This window comes from Littorina saxatilis, unplaced genomic scaffold (genome assembly GCF_037325665.1).
Source record: "Littorina saxatilis isolate snail1 unplaced genomic scaffold, US_GU_Lsax_2.0 scaffold_1491, whole genome shotgun sequence".
Lineage (NCBI taxonomy): Eukaryota > Metazoa > Mollusca > Gastropoda > Littorinimorpha > Littorinidae > Littorina > Littorina saxatilis.
This window is the reverse complement of record NW_027127348.1, coordinates 7,501-26,912: the sequence shown is the minus strand read 5'-3', so window position 1 is coordinate 26,912 and position 19,412 is coordinate 7,501. Positions and strand designations below refer to the sequence as shown.

Below are 19,412 nucleotides of genomic sequence, written 5' to 3'. Positions count from 1 at the left end.
CGATTGACAAAAGGGTCTTTCCTGGCAAAATTGTATAGGCATAGATAAAAAAAATGTCCATCAAATACCCGTGTGACTTGGAATAAAGGCCACGAAAGGTGAACATTCGCCTAACAGGCTTGAGGTTTGCTGGTCGATGTGAATGCGTGATATATTGTGTAAAAAATTCCATCTCACACGGCATTAACCGCTTTGAACTCCGGATAAGGCGCTATATAAATAAAGAGAATAAAAAATGTTTTAAAAAAATCCCAGAACGGGTGCATAAGGAAAGATCTATTAATCCCAGACGACAGCTTTCTATGTGTCGCTTTCAAATCACACCTTATTCACGTCTGAGTGAAAGCAGACAGTGGCTGTGATTGAACTAGTTCTCTCTGGGGGTGGGGGGGGGGGGTGGGCGACCAAGAGAATGACTACAAATGGGATTGTATGATTTGCTTATGTGAACTCATTATGACATTGGTTTTTATAGACTTCTATACAAATGAAACGTTGTGCAGTTTAACCCAGCAAGTCTTTTTACGTTTGACGGTTGTGTTCTGTAATGCGCTGGTTCTCCACTGTTGGAAATAATAAGGCGGCTGACCTGTTTTAGTTGCTTCTAAGTTTGCATCGCTCCATGATCCAGACACATTATACAGGCGACATAGTGCATGGTTATTTAAAGGATCAGTTGGCAAGGGACTTGTTTGATGGCAACACCCAGCCAGCAAGACATTAGCGGCCGATAGTCGGCCGAACACCCTTCAAAAAGTCGGGCCGGTGACGTCAAAAGAGACGACGCGGGTGTTGGCCCGACTAACTTTTGCAAAGAGGCAACGAGGCGGCCGACAGGCGGCCGAACACCTGTACTATGGCGGCACGCATCCGGTCCGATGTTAATCGGCCCGATGACTTGTTGGACCTGCGGCCCGACACCTTATGCCGACATCGGGAAGATATCGATTTCAGCGGGAAGACATCGGGACGATGTCGGCATAAGGTGTCGGGCCGCAGGTCCAACAAGCCATCGGGCCGATTAACATCGGACCGGATGCGTGCCACCATAGTACAGGTGTTCGGCCGCCTGTCGGCCGCCTCGTTGCCTCTTTGCAAAAGTTAGTCGGGCCAACACCCGCGTCGTCTCTTTTGACGTCACAGCCCCGACGTTTTGAAGGGTGTTCGGCCGATTATCGGCCGCTCATGTCTTGCTGGCTGGGTGCAGCTACAGATACAGCAGTATGTACACCCCCCCCCCCCCCCCCCCCAAGTGTAACGGTGCAAAATCCACTTACAGCTACAGCTACAGCAGTACAACCCCCCTCCCCCCAGTGTTAAAGTGGAAAACAAACCTACAGATACAGATACAGCAGTATGTACAACCCCCCCCCCCCCCCCCAGTGTAACAGTGCAAAACACATCACCAGCTACAGATACAGCAGTATGTAGAACCCCCCCCCCCCCCCCCCCCCCGCCTCTACCGCCCTCACTGTAACAGTACAAAACACACCTACAGCTACAGATACAGCCGTATGTACAACCCCCCCCCCCTCAGTATTACAGTATAAAACACACCTACAGCAACAGATTCAGCACGGAATGTACAATCCCCCCCCCCCCCCAAGTGTAACAGTGCAAAAATTACTTACAGTTACAGCTACAGCAGTATGTACACCCCCTCCCCCTAAGTAACAGTACAAAACACACCTACAGCTACAGATACAGCAGTGTGTATACCCCCCCACCCCACCCCCAATGTAACAGTGCAACACACACATACAGCTACAGATTCAGCAGTATGTACAACCCCCCCTCCCCCAACCCATGTGTAACAGTGCAAAAAACACCTACAGCTACAGCAGTATGTACACCCCTCCCCCCCCCAACTGTAACAGCACAAATCGCACGTACTGCTACAGATACAGCAGTGTGTACAACACTCCACCCCCTTCCCCCGTGTAGAGTGCAAAACACACCAAGAGCTACAGATACAGCAGTATGTACAACCCCAACCCCACCCCCCACCCCCCCCCCCCTTGTGTGCAAAACACACCTACAGCTACAAAAACAGCAGTATGTTCAACCCCCCCTCCCCCCCCTACTGTAACAGTACATAACACACCTACAGCTACAGATACAGCAGTATGTTCAACCCCCCCCCCCCTCCCCCCCCTACTGTAACAGTACATAACACACCTACTGCTACAGATACATCAGTATGTACACCCCCCCCCCCAAGTGTAACAGTACAAAACACACCTACAGCTACAGATTCAGCAGTATGTACAACCCCCCCCCCCCCCAGTGTTACTGTGCAAAACACACCTACAGCTACAGATTCAGCAGTATGTACACCCCCCCCCCCCCAAGTGTGCATCAGTGCAAAACACACCACCAGCTACAGATAGATCAGTATGTACAACCCCCCCCCCAAGTGTTACAATGCAATACACACACCTACAGCTACAGATACATCAGCATGTACACCCCCCCCCCCCAAGTGTAACAGTGCAAACCACACGTACAGCTACAGATTCAGCAGTATGTACAAAACGAAATCACTTACTCGCTCCATCCGTCGGTTGTCCTCGAGTTGACGTCAGCAGCTCTGATTGTCACTGCCAAGACTCTGACTGGCTACACAACTAATGAACTATTGAACTATCACCGCCACCACGTGGCACTGGGACCAGCACTCAGATTGAGATCCCGAGGCGACATTCGTCTCGGATAACATATCATCAATGTGCTGTCCAACATTCGCAAGAATGTCTCTTCTTTCGATATTAACTTGAACTAAGAAAACAAATAAAATTCGCTCACGCGGGAAAGTAGCAGCCATGTTCAAAACTCAATCTTGTTTACCATAAGGAAAGCTATTTGAGTATTTCAAGTATATATGATGGCGTATTTTTAAAATGTAAAACTCATGGTTTGAGCTCATGCTGTATTTGATTGCAAATATACAAACAAAACTTACAATTAATTATCCTACTCCTATGTGAAAAAGTCAACAAATATGAATAATTTAGTTTCGCATTTGCAGGGTCATGTCACGCGGTTGATGGCCCGACGTTTGAACAGGGGACGTAACAAATGTTAAGATAATGATAATAAATTTGTTATCTCCCGTAACTCTGCATATTTTTATCGACAGCAACATTGCGTCGGGCCGATGTCGGGATTTATTACGTACATTTGCCGAGTTTTACACACAGTCAAAACGATATCGGCGCGACAACGGACGACGACACACGACATATGACGACGTCACCCGACTGAAATCGTCAGTCGGCCGACGAAAGCGTGCTAGCTGGGCAAGTGCATGGTTTTTTTAAAGGATCAGTTGGAAAGGGACTTGTTTGATGGCAACAAGTGCATGGTTCTTTAAAGGATCTGTTGTAAAGGGACTTGTTTGATGGCAACAAGTGCGTGGATTTTTAAAGGATCTGTTGGAAAGGGACTTGTTTGATGTTAACAAGTGCATGGTTCTTTAAAGGATCTGTTGGAAAGGGACTTGTTTGATGGCAACAAGTGCATGGTTCTTTATAGGATCTGTTGGAAAGGGACTTGTTTGATGGCAACAAGTGCATGGTTCTGTATAGGATCTGTTGGAAAGGGACGTGTTTGATGGCAACAAGTGCATGGTTTTCTAAAGGATATGTTGGAAAAGGACTTGTTTGATGCCAAAAAGTGAATGGTATGTCAAACATAAGGTGCAATAATTGCTTGTAAAAATAAAAGCAGTGACAAGTTTTACGAATTCGGTTTAACGCTGAATTTGCCATTGTGTCAATGTGACACTGAAAGCTTTGAGGTGCGTGCGCCGAGCACGTGTCGACTACAAACAGACATCAGTAGCTCCATGACTATGACATCATCTCTATATAATCGAACCCAACAGACGTCAGTAGCTCCATGACTATGACATCATCTCTATATAATCGAACCCAACAGACGTCAGTAGCTCCATGACTATGACATCATCTCTATATAATCGAACCCAACAGACGTCAGTAGCTCCATGACTATGACATCATCTCTATATATATATAATCAAACCCAACAGACATCAGTAGCTCCATGGCGATGACATCATCTCTATATATATAATCAAACCCAACAGACATCAGTAGCTCTACGGCGATGACATCATCTCTATATAATCGAACCCAACAGACGTCAGTAGCTCCATGGCGATGACATCATCTCTATATAATCAAACCAAACAGACATCAGTAACTCTACGGCGATGACATCATCTCTATAATCGTCAAACCCAACAGACGTCAGTAGCTCCATGGCGATGACATCATCTCTATATAATCAAACCCACCAGACACTGAAAGCTTTGAGATGCGCGCACCGAGCACGTGTCGACTCGAAACAGACGTCAGTAGCTCCATGGCGATGACATCATCTCTATATAATCAAACCCAACAGACGTCAGTAGCTCCATGGCGATGACATCATATCTATATAATCAAACCCAACAGACGTCAGTAGCTCCATGGCGATGACATCATCTCTATATCATCAAACCCAACATACGTCAGTAGCTCCATGGCGACGACATCATCTCTATATCATCAAACCAAACTGACATCAGTAGCTCCATGGCGATGACATCATCTCTATATCATCAAACCAACCAGACGTCAGTAGCTCCATGGCGATGACATCATCTCTATATCATCAAACCAAACAGACATCAGTAGCTCCATGGCGATGACATCATCTCTATATCATCAAACCCAACAGACGTCAGTAGCTCCATGGCGAGGACATCATCTCTATAAAATCAAACCAAACAGACATCAGTAGCTCCATGGCGAGGACATCATCTCTATATAATCAAACCAAACAGACATCAGTAACTCTACGGCGATGACATCATCTCTATAATCATCAAACCCAACATACGTCAGTAGCTCCATGGCGACGACATCATCTCTATATAATCAAACCCACCAGACACTGAAAGCTTTGAGATGCGCGCACCGAGCACGTGTCGACTCGAAACAGACGTCAGTAGCTCCATGGCGATGACATCATCTCTATTAAATCAAACCCAACAGACGTCAGTAGCTCCATGGCGATGACATCATATCTATATAATCAAACCCAACAGACGTCAGTAGCTCCATGGCGATGACATCATCTCTATATCATCAAACCCAACATACGTCAGTAGCTCCATGGCGACGACATCATCTCTATATCATCAAACCAAACAGACATCAGTAGCTCCATGGCGATGACATCATCTCTATATAATCAAACCAACCAGACGTCAGTAGCTCCATGGCGATGACATCATCTCTATATCATCAAACCAAACAGACATCAGTAGCTCCATGGCGATGACATCATCTCTATATCATCAAACCCAACAGACGTCAGTAGCTCCATGGCGAGGACATCATCTCTATAAAATCAAACCAAACAGACATCAGTAGCTCCATGGCGATGACATCATCTCTATAATAATCAAACCCAACAGACACTGAAAGAGCTTTGAGGTGCACGCGACGAGCACGTGTCGACTCCAAACAGACGTCAGTAGCTGTATATATAATCAAAGCCAACAGACACTGCCCGATTTGGATCTAGTTTTAAAAAGTGGGTGGAGATTTTGATAAAAGGTACTACAAGCTGTATAAATCATGGAGGTTGGTTATCGGAGAGTTTTAACGTTTTTAGTGGGATTCGACAGGGTTGCCCGTTTTCGCCGTTGGCTTTCGTCTTGGCGGTGGAATTGTTGGCGATTAAGATAAGAAACAGCCCTATAGTTGGAATAATTACACCGAACATGATTAATCAGGATGGTACGGTCATAAAGATAAAACAAATGGCAGATGATACAACCCTGTTTTTAAAAAATCGAGATGATGTTAACATGGCAATGAACATATTGAACCAATTTAGCAAAGTCTCAGGGCTACAATTAAACTTAGATAAAACGAAAGCTTTAAGAATGGGGAGAGAACCAACGGAACCTAATCTGCCTTTCCACGTTGTTAAGGAGATTAAAATTTTAGGGATTAAATTTAGTAGTTGTAAAATGGCAAAAAACATCGAGGAAAACTGGAAATTCAAAATGGAGAGTCTTGATGCCATGATTAAACAGTGGAGTAAAAGAGATCTCAGTATACAGGAAAAAATAACAGTTATTAAAACGTTTATGACTTCCCCATTTGTGTATATTATGCAGTCTGTTGGTCTTCCAAAGCAAGTTCTCACACAGCTAAACACGAAACTATACAAATTTGTATGGCAAAAACAATATAGTAATAAAAAAGCTTTTGAAAAGATGAAAAGGAAAATTATGGAGTCTGAATATGAGCATGGTGGATTGAAAATGATCAATATGTTTGATATACAGAAAGTGTTTTATTTAAATTGGATTGGACGGTTGCATGAAGCAGGTCGAGAAAATTGGAGTGCAATCCCAAAATGGCACATTCAACAATTAACAGATTTTAATCACTTGGCAAAAATTAATTGCACACAAAAGGAATTACAGGGAATCGAAAAAGTTCAAAATGATTTTTGGAAAGAGGTATTTTTGACATATCTTGATAATAAAAATAAAGTAGGTTTAGAGGAAGTTGACAGAAATGATGTTGGTAATCAACTGTTATTTAATAATAGACTGATTCAGTTTAAAGGTAAAGTGTTGGATTTTGTAAAATGGCGCCAGAAAGGTTTTAATGTTATAAATGATTTGTTGAATGTTGAAAGAAATCAGTTTCTGTTATGTGAAGATGTTCAGATCACTGTGCAGCAAAACCCTGCAATAACCTTTTTTGAATACAACGCTGTGATGAATGCAATTCCAAAACAATGGAAAGATTGGATTGTAGACAACCCAGCACATATAGTTAATGATGAATTGAATGTGTTTAAAAGCAAACCCAAGTTAATTAAGTTATATTTAAAGAAAAAACGGAATTATAGCATTGAAAAATCTCATGCAATCGATTTTTGGAAAAGAAAACTAGATTTTGTTTTTGTCGAACAGACGTGGTTGTTGCCACGACAGGTGACAAAAGAAGTGCGCCTGCGTGTGTTGCAATGGAAAATTTGTCACAATTTATATCCCACCAATATTTTATTACATAAAATGAAAGTAAGTCAAACAAAAAACTGTAACGAGTGCCCACATATTTTGGATGTCATGGAACACTTTTTCTATGAGTGTCCCCGAATTAGAAGGTTTTGGACTTATATTGAAAAAATGTTGAACAGTCTGACAGGTCGGGCTTTCTTATTGTCTATTACAGATGTATTATTCGGAATCGAAAAATGTCAGGAATCAGCGTTAATTAACCATGTTTTATTGATAGCAAAAATGTGCATTAGCAAAGTTAAGAAAACTAAATCGCCTATTCCATTGGAAATTGTATTTCAACAAGAACTTGCGCTACGAAAGGTGTATCCCCATTGTCCTTAGCTAGATTGCTGTTGAATTAAAAAGTAATTTAATGGAAATGTAACCTGTAATGCAAAAGAAAACAAAATTAAAATTTCATTGAAGAAAAAAAAAAAAAAAAAAAAGACCAATGAAGAAGGATATGCTCACCTCCCAAAAAGAAAGAAAAAAAAGAAAAAGAAAGAAAAAAAAAGACAAAAGAGGCAAAAAAGATGGGTTGAAGCAGCCTTGCATGCAACTGAGGTCAAAAAAAAAAGAAAAAAAAAAAAAAAAAAAAACCAGACACTGCCCGGGTTCAGGCCAATTCACTATACATATAATTTAGTGAAAAGACAAAACAAAGATAAGTTGTTGGAACGTTGGCATGTGAAACGGACGGATATATTATACGTTATGTGTATTGTTGACCAAAATATGACATGTGACACAGATCGAGACATAATCATTGTTCCTTGGATCCGCGCTGGCGACTGAGATGCAGGTGAACAATGACTGTCGAGATCTGTGTAAAATGTCATAGTTTGATCAACAATACAAATAACATGCACGTATCGATCGAATCTGCTTAGAATTCATAAAAAAAAAATTACGATTGAACGCACACAAACATGCAATATGTTGTAGTCTCCCCTGCCGCCTAAATATCAATTTTTGTCGGACTCTGACGTTACATAGCTTTGAAGAAGGGAAATCCAATGTTCAAACGATACATAAACAAATAACATCAGACAATGAACAGAAAAGAGCATACATTCTCCACACAATAAAGGCTCTGGAGAAGGAAGGAACAACAACAACAACAACAAAGTATTGTGACACGTTTTGTTCCCCAACTGAACAATTCCTTCCCGTCATTTCATTCAAACTTTTTCTGCCTGAATTTTCGTCGATTTTTACAAAAGTGGTATCCTTCGTTTTTGTCATATTAATTTTGTAACATGGTGTTGATGTTTCAGGTGAGACAGGACGAGAACAATGGCGAGCCAGCAGTCAGGTAGCGGGGCCATTCCGAAGACATCTCGTCAGGTAGGCCGCTGTCACCGTGTTGTGTTGTCCATAGTGTTTCCCATTGTTTTGTTTTGTCGATCGTGGTGTCTTTTGCATACTGATTTGTTGTGCATAGCATTGCATTGTACTGTTCAAATTATATCGTACTGTCCAAATTATATTGTACTGTCCAAATTATATTGTACTGTCCAAATGTTTTTGTTTTTGATTTTTGGCTCACGTAAGTGTAGCCTATGCGATGCTAACCTTTGTCTGTCTGTGCGTGCGTGCGTGCGTGCGTGCGTATGTATGCATGTGTGTGTGCATGTCTGTGGTAGAAACTTTAACATTTGACTGAACACCGAAATACTAATTTTACCTGGTTATTATCCAAGCAACAGCTTCAAAGTATTGAAGCAATCATCAACATTTCGTCGGCACGTATGTAGTTAAAAAACGGGTGGTGGGTGGTTTTGGGGGGGGGGTGAAACAGGTGACTGGTTTGTGTCGTGTGTGGTATGTAGATTGTAAACAGGGCCCAGATTCGTCGCTCGCGTTTCCGTTGGCTGTTACTCTCGCAGCGCACGCGCGCGGAGAGCCGTGTGCAAAGCATTATACTCAAAAGGCCTGCACAGCGTGTTTCCAGTGTGTGTATGTGTGACGGAGTGATTGAGTTTGTGTTACTGTTTGTCGATTTCTTACGTGAGCCTTGAAGGCTTCGCCTCTTGTTGTATTTTGTATTGCCCATTGCATTGTGTTGTCCATTGCATTGTATTACACATTGTGTTATATTATCGGTTACAACTCGCTATTGCCGCGGCCCGTTGTTGCCGCGACCCGTTATTGCCGCAACCCGCTATTGCCGCAACCCGTTATTGCCGCAACCCGCTATTGCCGCTCTGAAAGTCTACTATTTATTTCATCGTAATCATGTCAGCCCTCATACGTGTTTGTTCTGAAAGCTTACTAATTTACATGATTGTTCTGAAACTCTACTAAAGGTAAACTTGCTTCACCCGTGAAATGTGGTCAGATATGGAACAATTTGTATACCCCTGCCCAACGAAGTGTGGTTGAGTTGATCCGTCTTCTGTGTGCGCGACAGCTTCAGATGTGTGTTTGAATTGATCCGTCTCTCCACTCCCTTTTTTAGGTGTAGGGGGTGGGGGAGGTTTGTTCATATCAACTGACACTTTATCAAACCATTTGAATAATTCAAATACAAAATTCTGGTGGTTGCTGTGTAATAAAAAAACAAGTGTCATTGAAAACAGAGATGTGCTAATACATTTAGCTTTCATGTGTGTGTATGTTACGCGTGATTGTTCTGAAAAGTGACTATTACATGATTGTTCTGAAAGTCTACTATTTATTTCATCGTAATCATGTAAGCCCTCATACGTGATTGTTCTGAAAGCTTACTAATTTACATGATTGTTCTGAAACTCTACTAAAGGTAAACTTGCTTCACCCGTGAAATGTTGTCAGATATGGAACAATATGTATACCCCTGCCCAACGAAGTTGGAGGGGGGTATACTGGATTCACTTTGTCCATCTGTCTGTGTGTATGTCTGTATGTATATATGGAACAATATTTTGATACAATGATACTAAATCTTAAGTGATATTGATATTTATACCCCAGCCAAATGAAGTTGGAGGGGGTATACTGGATTCACTTTGTCCGTCTGTCTGTGTGTATGTCTGTATGTAAATGGAACACTATTTTGATACAATGAACCCCCGCCCAATGAATACAAACTCAACAAGTAATACGTTTCATACATTCAACATGTCTTCTTTATTGTTCTCAACTCAAAATTCAAATTAAATCTCCAAAGACAAAAATTATATATAATCTTCAAAAATGTAATGATTGTTCTTGAGTATTCCCAACTCAAAATTCAAGTTACAGGTTCAAAGGGACACATAGAAACTTTTGAATTTTCCTCTTTGCCATGCTTAGGTGGCGAGGTCACCAAAATGGATCGAAAGGCTTGGCAAAGAGGGAAAATGGAAGCTACTTTTTGCCCCCCCTCCCCTCTAACATTTAGGATGACACAAATATTCAGAGAGAGAGAGAGAGAGAGAGAGTGAGAGAGAGAGAGAGAGAGAGAGAGAGAGAGAGAGAGAGAGAGAGAGAGAGAGAGTGAGAGAGAGAGAGAGAGAGAGTTGATAAACAAAATACCCCCCCACACACACACACAAAAAAGAAGTATATTGTCTCGCGTGCAAGAACTTTATAGCCCAGACTCCCCACCCATCTCGCAACCGCGGCCATCTCCTCACGTCTCTCATCCCCTCTCCACTTGAATTTTTAGTTCATAAAAAAAAGTTTCATTTGTGAAAATTATTTGTTGTGCCTTTCGTCTTTAAAGGGGCAAAAATTAGCTTCCATTTTCCCCTAAGCATGGCAAAGAGGGAAAATCAAAAGTTTCTATGTGTCCCTTTAAACCTGTAACTCGAATTTTGAGTTGGGAATACTCAAGAAGAGTTGTCGTGTTTTTCCTTTCGTCACTCTCAGTCGCAAAGGAGACACAACGATTTGTGTAGGTTCTGTAGATTTATTAACAGCTGGAACAACGGTGACAATATCTCTCAGCACAGTGTAAGAAAGAACAAGTGCAAGACTGGTAAAGAACAACAATACGAGAATATTCGGGAAACATCGACACTAATCTGGTTAGATCTACACAGTTCCGTCTGTCCGATGAGCGTCTACGCTTACGTCATGAGTGACTGCGCACTAAATCAAAGTAAGTTCCATAATGTTCTTTATCCTTCCATTCGATTCCAGTGGTATCTAGCGATCTCCACAACACCTCCCCACCTAAACTGATGCTACTCCTCAAGCATCAACAGCAAAGTCTCTCTGTGGGTTTGCGTGTTCTCTTTGACCGTCTTGGATTGTCTGGTCCATACTCTGGAACGGATGGAGTACCTTTGGGTTTGGTCTGTCTCCGAGTTTGTGGCACAGTTTCCAAGATCTCCATGGGGTGATCTGTTGCAAGTTCAGAAACAGTGTCCACTTCCTCACCAGGTTCATTGTCTTCCTCAGTGGTGTAGCGTGGCTGTAGCTGTTCCCAGTGTCGTCTCCATACTGGACCATGAGGAATGACCATGACGTTGAAGCAGCGAGTACCCAGAGACTTCTTGATGACTGCTGGTACCCATCGGGGTTGTTTGTCTCGGCGAGGTCCATGGTACAGAGCATACACAGGATCTCCGGCCTTGTACTGTCTGGTTACCTTGACGACAGCTTTCAAGTCTGGAGTCATCTGAGACTTGGATGCCTCCTTGTGGATTTGGCTGTAGTTCCTTTCTGCAGCCGTGAGAGTCTTGGACACGTTGGCGATTGGGCGCTCGCTTCCATCTGGATAGCGATGAAATATGACTGCTCCAATTCCAACGTTGGACGCGTCACAAGCTAGTCCCAAAGTCTTGTTTGGATCGAAGTGTACCAGAACTTGATCCGAGGAAAGCACATTTTTCAACTGTTCAAATGCTGCCTGTTCCTCATCTCCCCACTTCCAGGGGTTCGCCTTCTTCGTCAGGCGGTAGAGCGGCTCTGCCATGCTGGCCAGGTTAGGGATGAACTTCCCGTAAAACTGAACTGAGCCCAAGAAAGACTTCAAGCTTGAGACGTCCGTAGGGGCTGGCATTTTCAAAACTGCCTCGACCTTCGATCCTTTGGAGATCCCTTCGGCCGATAAGGTATGTCCAAGGTATTCCACACTGGCTTGTGCGAACTCGCACTTTTCACGACGACATCTGAGTCCTTTGTCGTTCAGACGAGTGAGCAAACGTTCCAGGTTGCTCAGGTGGTCGTTGGCGTCCTTCCCGCTGACAAGTATATCATCTTGGAAGACGGCAACACCAGGTAGATCACAGGTCAGGTTTTCCATGATCTCTTGAAAGTAACCAGGTGCTGACTTTATCCCGAAAGGAAGTCGTTGCTGCAGGAGTACCCCACGGTGAGTGCTGAGGGCTAGCCTGCGTTGACTCTCTGGTGCCAGCTTGATCTGGTTGTAGGCATCAGCAAGATCGATCTTGGTGTATCCGAATCCACCTCCTAGCTTCTGCATCAGTTCCTCTGGGAGTGGCATTGGATGACGGTGATCTTCAAGCTGATCATTGATGCCCACTGAGTAGTCACCACAGATCCGTAGCTTGGGCTTCAGGGTGCCCGAGGTTTGTGCCTTACGAATTGGTACCACTGGCGTTCCGTATTCGTTGAACTGGACTGGCTTCCAGACTCCTTTGGCGATGCCTTCTTCGTAGCCTTTGGCGAGGTCATCACGAAGAGCGAAAGGTACCGGACGTGCCTTGTGAAAAACCGGCTTCGCATCAGACTTGAACTTCACGTCCAGTTCGAAGTCCTTGAGACATCCCAATTCTTGTTTGAAGAGATTTGGGAATTTATCAGACAGTCTGTGACAATCTCGTTGCAGGGCAGCATAAGGCGCGTTGGAGGTCGCTGGATGCGTAGGTTTTGCACCCTCACTCTTAGCGTGACTCTCTATGCTCCTCAGTCCTAGAGCATTGTCCACAGAAATTCCCAGAGTCTGGATTGCGTTGCGTCCTAGCAGATTCAGATGAGGGATCTTGGTGACGATGTACGGAATTGAGCTTTGCTTACCAGTCACTGGATCCTTGGTTTGGCCCATGAAAGTTCCCAGCACGGGCAGGTCGTGCTTGCTGGCAGACTCGTAACGATGTGTGACGTCATCCAGCTTCGGTTTTCCTAGTTGTCTCCAGACCGGAAGAGAAACAAAATTTCCCGTAGTTGCGGTGTCCAGTTCCATGGTGAACTGTCGGTCCTGGATTGTTATGGGTACATCCAACCTAGGAGTATCTTGGAGAACTTCACCGAGGATCGCGTTGACAAGCTCTGCTTTCGTGACTCTCTTCACGGAAGCCTGGGAATGTCGTTCCCGATTCTGATGTTGCTTTTTTCTACAGACAGCTTCCAAATGTCCTGTGACGTCACAGTATCGGCATTTGGCTTCTTTGTAGGGGCAGTCTGTTGCTTTGTGGGCCTTTCCACATCGGTAGCACTTCCTGTCTGTGGAATTAGACTGCTTGTGGTTCTTTCGTGGACCCGTAGTCTTGTTCTGGTGGACCTTGTTGACTGGCATGGTCTTGGAACCGTAGACAGTTTCCTTGGCAACCTTCGCTGCGTCTTCAGTCTCAATCGCGACTTGGACAGCACGTGCGAAATCCAGCTCTGTGTCCTTGATCTTGAATAGAGCCTTTAAGACAGCCTCATTGTTGACAGAACATATGAATCTCTGTCTCAGAGCTTCGTCTTGTGGGTTTTTGATCGAAGGAAAGTCACAGGTAGCGGCGTCTTGGCGTATGCGCGCTGCTAACTCCTGGAGAGTTTCGCCTGGCTTCCGTTTCATGTCACTCCAGAACTTGAAACGTTCACGCACTATGAAGAGTTTCGGGTCGAACTGTTCTTTCATGAATTTGACAATCTCGTCCATTGTCAAACTGTTGATGTCCTTGGGCGGATTTTGCTGAGTAGCCAGATTTGCCAGTTGTTTGTAGACCGTAGCAGTCTGATTCGTCAAGAAAACTTGAGCCTTGCGCTGCTCCGGCACGGAGTAGGCGACCACAAACGTGCAAAATCTTGACCAGTAGTCAGGCCACAGTTCCGATGTTGCATCAAACGCAACAAAAGATGGGATTGCAGCTGCCTGTGTAGTAATGGGAAAACGTAGATTCGAAGCACTCGGATCGTCGTAGCTTTCCTCCCTGGCAGAAGCTGCGGCACCACTAAACACTTTCATCATCATCTCCATCTGGTGCATTTGTTGCTCCATATCTTCCTTGTGCTGGCGTTGCTGTTGCTCCAACTGCTCCCTTAGAAGCGTTATCAGCTGCTCTGTTTCCGTCATTTTGCAGTAATAAGTCACTCCGAATAGACAAGGGAAGTAACTGTCGGCGACGCCAGTTGTCGTGTTTTTCCTTTCGTCACTCTCAGTCGCAAAGGAGACACAACGATTTGTGTAGGTTCTGTAGATTTATTAACAGCTGGAACAACGGTGACAATATCTCTCAGCACAGTGTAAGAAAGAACAAGTGCAAGACTGGTAAAGAACAACAATACGAGAATATTCGGGAAACATCGACACTAATCTGGTTAGATCTACACAGTTCCGTCTGTCCGATGAGCGTCTACGCTTACGTCATGAGTGACTGCGCACTAAATCAAAGTAAGTTCCATAATGTTCTTTATCCTTCCATTCGATTCCAGTGGTATCTAGCGATCTCCACAACAAGTATAATTACATTTTTGAAGATTATAAATAATTTTTGTCTTTGGAGATTTAATTTGAATTTTGAGTTGAGAACAATAAAGAAGACAATCATGTTCAATGTATGAAACGTATTACTTGTTGAGTTTGTATTCATTGGGAGGGGGTATAAATATCAATTTCACTTAAGATTTAGTATCATTGTATCAAAATATTGTTCCATATATATACATACAGACATACACACAGACAGATGGACAAAGTGAATCCAGTATACCCCCCTCCAACTTCGTTGGGCTGGGGTATACATTTTGTTCCATATCTGACAACATTTCACGGGTGAAGCAAGTTTACCTTTAGTAGAGTTTCAGAACAATCATGTAAATTAGTAAGCTTTCAGAATAATCACGTATGAGGTCTTACATGTTTACGATGAAAAAATAGTAGAGTTTCAGAACAATCATGTAATAGTCACTTTTCAGAACAATCACGCGTAACAGCCGTGTGCTGACAAAACCGAGTAAGTCCATTTAAAAAAAAGAAGATATTTTTCGTTCATCAAAAAAACCAAATCAATGCGCATCTTTTGTGTTCATTTCTACTTTTTAGAGTCCTTAAATAAGCAGATATGAACAAGTAAGTCCACAACCAAAAACAACTTTTTAAGTATGCATGAATGTTTTGGCAAAACAAAGTAAGTCTAAGGGGTTCCTAATTTTCGTATAATGATAGTTTCAAAATTCTTGTCAGAGGACTCATACAATAAATAAAAAACCGCTTCAGTGGACTTACTCGGTTTTGTCAACACACGCCAGAACTGTGAGGGTTTGTTCCATGCTCAACGTCATTTCTCAGTACCGGTTTTTTCCGATGACGTGTCATGAATGACAGACAGACTTCCATTTGCGCGGGTGACAGAGGAGGGAAAGCTGATTTGTGATGGTCATAGATACCATAAAAGAGGTGAAAATGGTGATACAGCGCACACACACACACCACGACCCTCGTCTCGATTCCCCCTCTATGTTAAAACATTTAGTCAAAACTTGACTAAATGTAAAAAGAACAAACAAAGTTCCGCGGCAATAGCGGGTTGCGGCAATAACGGGTTGCGGCAATAGCGGGTTGCGGCAATAACGGGCCGCGGCAATAACGGGCCGCGGCAATAGCGGGTGCCTCCCATATTATCAATAGCATTGTATTGTCCATATAATTGTATTGTCCATAACTGTCATTGTATTGTCCAGAACATTGTGTTGTCTATAGCAATTGTATTGTCCATAACATTCTGTTGTCCATAGCATTGTATTGTCCATAGTATTGTGTTGTCCATTATAAGATGTTCGGTGGCTTGTTGGCAGACCAGCTTTTGTGTTGTCCGAGGGGAACATATCGTCTTTTGTTTCATCTGTATCGACTAAGGCCGAACGCCGCGGTTGACAAAAATGTCTGTCCGCAGTTGATGATAATGCAACAAAAGGCGATCATTATGCTCCACGAGGACCAACGCGAAAATTCAAATGATACTGAATGCAATGCAATTTGGACGTATGTGTTGTAGTGTATAATATATACATAGACTTGACTGATCAGTTTTATTATATAGGTTCCAGTGTCATTATTGCATAATTTCGTACAGCTTATTTCAATAAGGCTCCAGTTCTTACCACAACTAGGCACCCGTTTCTTTCGCTCTCTCTGTTCAACAAAACAGAAACTGCTTGTGTCAGCATAATATGTTTTGACTTTCTGAGGTCTCTCGGTTGTAGAAATGACTATGAGGCCGGTCTGTTTGCTGTGTGAGTACACTGAACAGTGTAGACATAGGGCACGTACATTCTCACGACAACAGGGGACACTGAACAGTGTAGACATACAGCACGTACATTCTCACGACAACAGGGGACACTGAACAGTGTAGACATACAGCACGTACATTCTCACGACAACAGGGGACACTGAACAGTGTAGACATACGGCATGTACATTCTCACGACAACAGGGGACACTGAACAGTGTAGACATACAACATGTACATTCTCACGACAACAGGGGTCACTGAACAGTGTAGACATAGAGCACGTACATTCTCACGACAACAGGGGACACTGAACAGTGTAGACATACAGCACGTACATTCTCACGACAACAGGGGACACTGACCAGTTTAGACATACAGCACGTACATTCTCACGACAACAGAGGACACTGACAGAACAGTGTAGACATACAGCACGTACATTCTCACGACAACAGGGGACACTGAACAATGTAGACATACAGCACGTACATTCTCACGACAACAGGGGACACTGAACAGTGTAGACATAGAGCACGTACATTCTCACGACAACAGGGGACACTGAACAGTGTAGACATACAGCACGTACATTCTCACGACAACAGGGGACACTGAACAGTGTAGACATACAGCACGTACATTCTCACGACAACAGGGGACACTGAACAGTGTAGACATACAGCACGTACATTCTCACGACAACAGGGGACACTGAACAGTGTAGACATACAGCACGTACATTCTCACGACAACAGAGGACACTGAACAGTGTAGACATACAACACGTACATTCTCACGACAACAGGGGACACTGAACAGTGTAGACATACAGCACGTACATTCTCACGACAACAGGGGACACTGAACAGTGTAGACATACAACACGTACATTCTCACGACAACAGGGGACACTGAACAGTGTAGACATAGAGCATGTACAATCTCACGACAACAGGGGACACTGAACAGTGTAGACATACAGCACGTACATTCTCACGACAACAGGGGACACTGAACAGTGTAGACATACAGCACGTACATTCTCACGACAACAGGGGACACTGAACAGTGTAGACATACATCACATTCATTCTCACGACAACAGGGGACACTGAACAGTGTAGACATACAGCACGTACATTCTCACGACAACAGGGGACACTGAACAGTGTAGACATACAGCACGTACATTCTCACGACAACAGAGGACACTGAACAGTGTAGACATACAGCACGTACATTCTCACGACAACAGGGGACACTGAACAGTGTAGACATACAGCACGTACATTCTCACGACAACAGGGGACACTGAACAGTGTAGACATACATCACGTACATTCTCACGACAACAGGGGACACGGAACAGTGTAGACATACATCACGTACATTCTCACGACAACAGGGGACACGGAACAGTGTAGACATACAGCACGTACATTCCCAAGACAACAGGGGACACTGAACAGTGTAGACATACAGCACGTACATTCTCACGACAACAGGGGACACTGAACAGTGTAGACATACATCACGTACATTCTCACGACAACAGGGGACACTGAACAGTGTAGACATACATCACGTACATTCTCACGACAACAGAGGACACTGAACAGTGTAGACATACATCACGTACATTCTCACGACAACAGGGGACACTGAACAGTGTAGACATACATCACGTACATTCTCACGACAACAGGGGACACTCGCATTGTACGTTGCAGGCGTGCTGCCAGTGCAGCAGGGAATCACGGTGCATCAGGCAAGGGGAGTGTGACTGCCGTGCGAACTGTACCCGCTGTACCAACTGTGCTGCTCAGGGCTGTACGAATCGCGCCGTTGATCTGGTAGGTCTTGGGTAGCCTAAAAACTCATTAAAATAAAAAAATAACATTCACATACTTCAAATAATCTTTTGTCACTAATTCCTTTCTAAATTTACTTAGACACAACATTCCTGAGAATTCTAAAACACTGATTCCTGACTTCCTGACAATTAAAGGGAAAGTCATCCTGACATTCCATTTGTCAATCAATCAATCAATCAATGAAGCTTATATCGCGCATATTCCGTGGGTACAGTTCTAGGCGCTCTGCAGTGACGCCGTGTGAGATTAAATTTTATACGGCCAGTAGATTGCAGCCATGTCGGCGCATATTTACCTTTCACGGCCTTATTCCAAGTCACACTGGTATGGTAGACAGTTATTAATTGTGCCTAAGCAATTTTGCCAGGAAAGACCCTTTTGTCAATCGTGGGATCTTTAACGTGCACACCCAATGTAGTATACACGGGGGGTGGTTCGGACACCGAAGAGAGTCTGCACACAAAGTTGACTCTGTGAAATAAATTTCCGCCGAACCTGGGATCGAACTCGCGCTGACAGCGGCCAACTGAATACAAATCCAGCGCGCTACCAACTGAGCTATATCCCCGCACAGTTCCTTCCCTTACACTAATAGACAAATCAGTAAGCCCCACAAAAGTACTTTGTAAAAATGGTAAAGAATGAATACGAATGAATACTTTCACAGGTTTACATGTTTCAAGGAGATTAAGACGTTTAACAAGATTTGACAAAAGAAGTGTAACAAGACATGCGGTTTTTAGAACCGTCTACAATGTTATCGTGATTGCCACAGGTTGTAGGCACATTAAACAACAAACAATAACCAGCCAACCAACCCATCTCTGTCTGTCTATCTCTGTCTGTCTATCTCTGTCTGTCTATCTCTGTCTGTCTATCTCTGTCTGTCTATCTCTGTCTGTCTGTCTCTGTCTGTCTGTCTCTGTCTGTCTGTCTCTGTCTGTTTATCTATGTCTGTCTATCTCTGTCTGTCTATCTATGTCTGTCTGTCTCTGTCTGTCTGTTTATCTATGTCTGTCTATCTCTGTCTGTCTATCTCTGTCTATCTCTGTCTGTCTATCTCTGTCT

At 43.5% G+C, this 19,412-nt stretch overlaps 1 protein-coding gene across 1 annotated transcript in view; it reads left to right on the top strand.

The window, feature by feature from the left end:
* Positions 1–7,764: 7,764 nt before the first annotated feature.
* LOC138955797 (uncharacterized) overlaps positions 7,765–19,412 on the top strand; it is a 16,393-nt gene continuing 4,745 nt past the window's right edge. The window contains exons 1-2 of the mRNA XM_070327327.1: positions 7,765–8,443; positions 18,201–18,323. Coding sequence (XP_070183428.1) covers positions 8,393–8,443; positions 18,201–18,323 — 174 coding nt within the window. The 5' untranslated portion in view covers positions 7,765–8,392. The remainder of the gene's footprint in view (positions 8,444–18,200; positions 18,324–19,412) is intronic.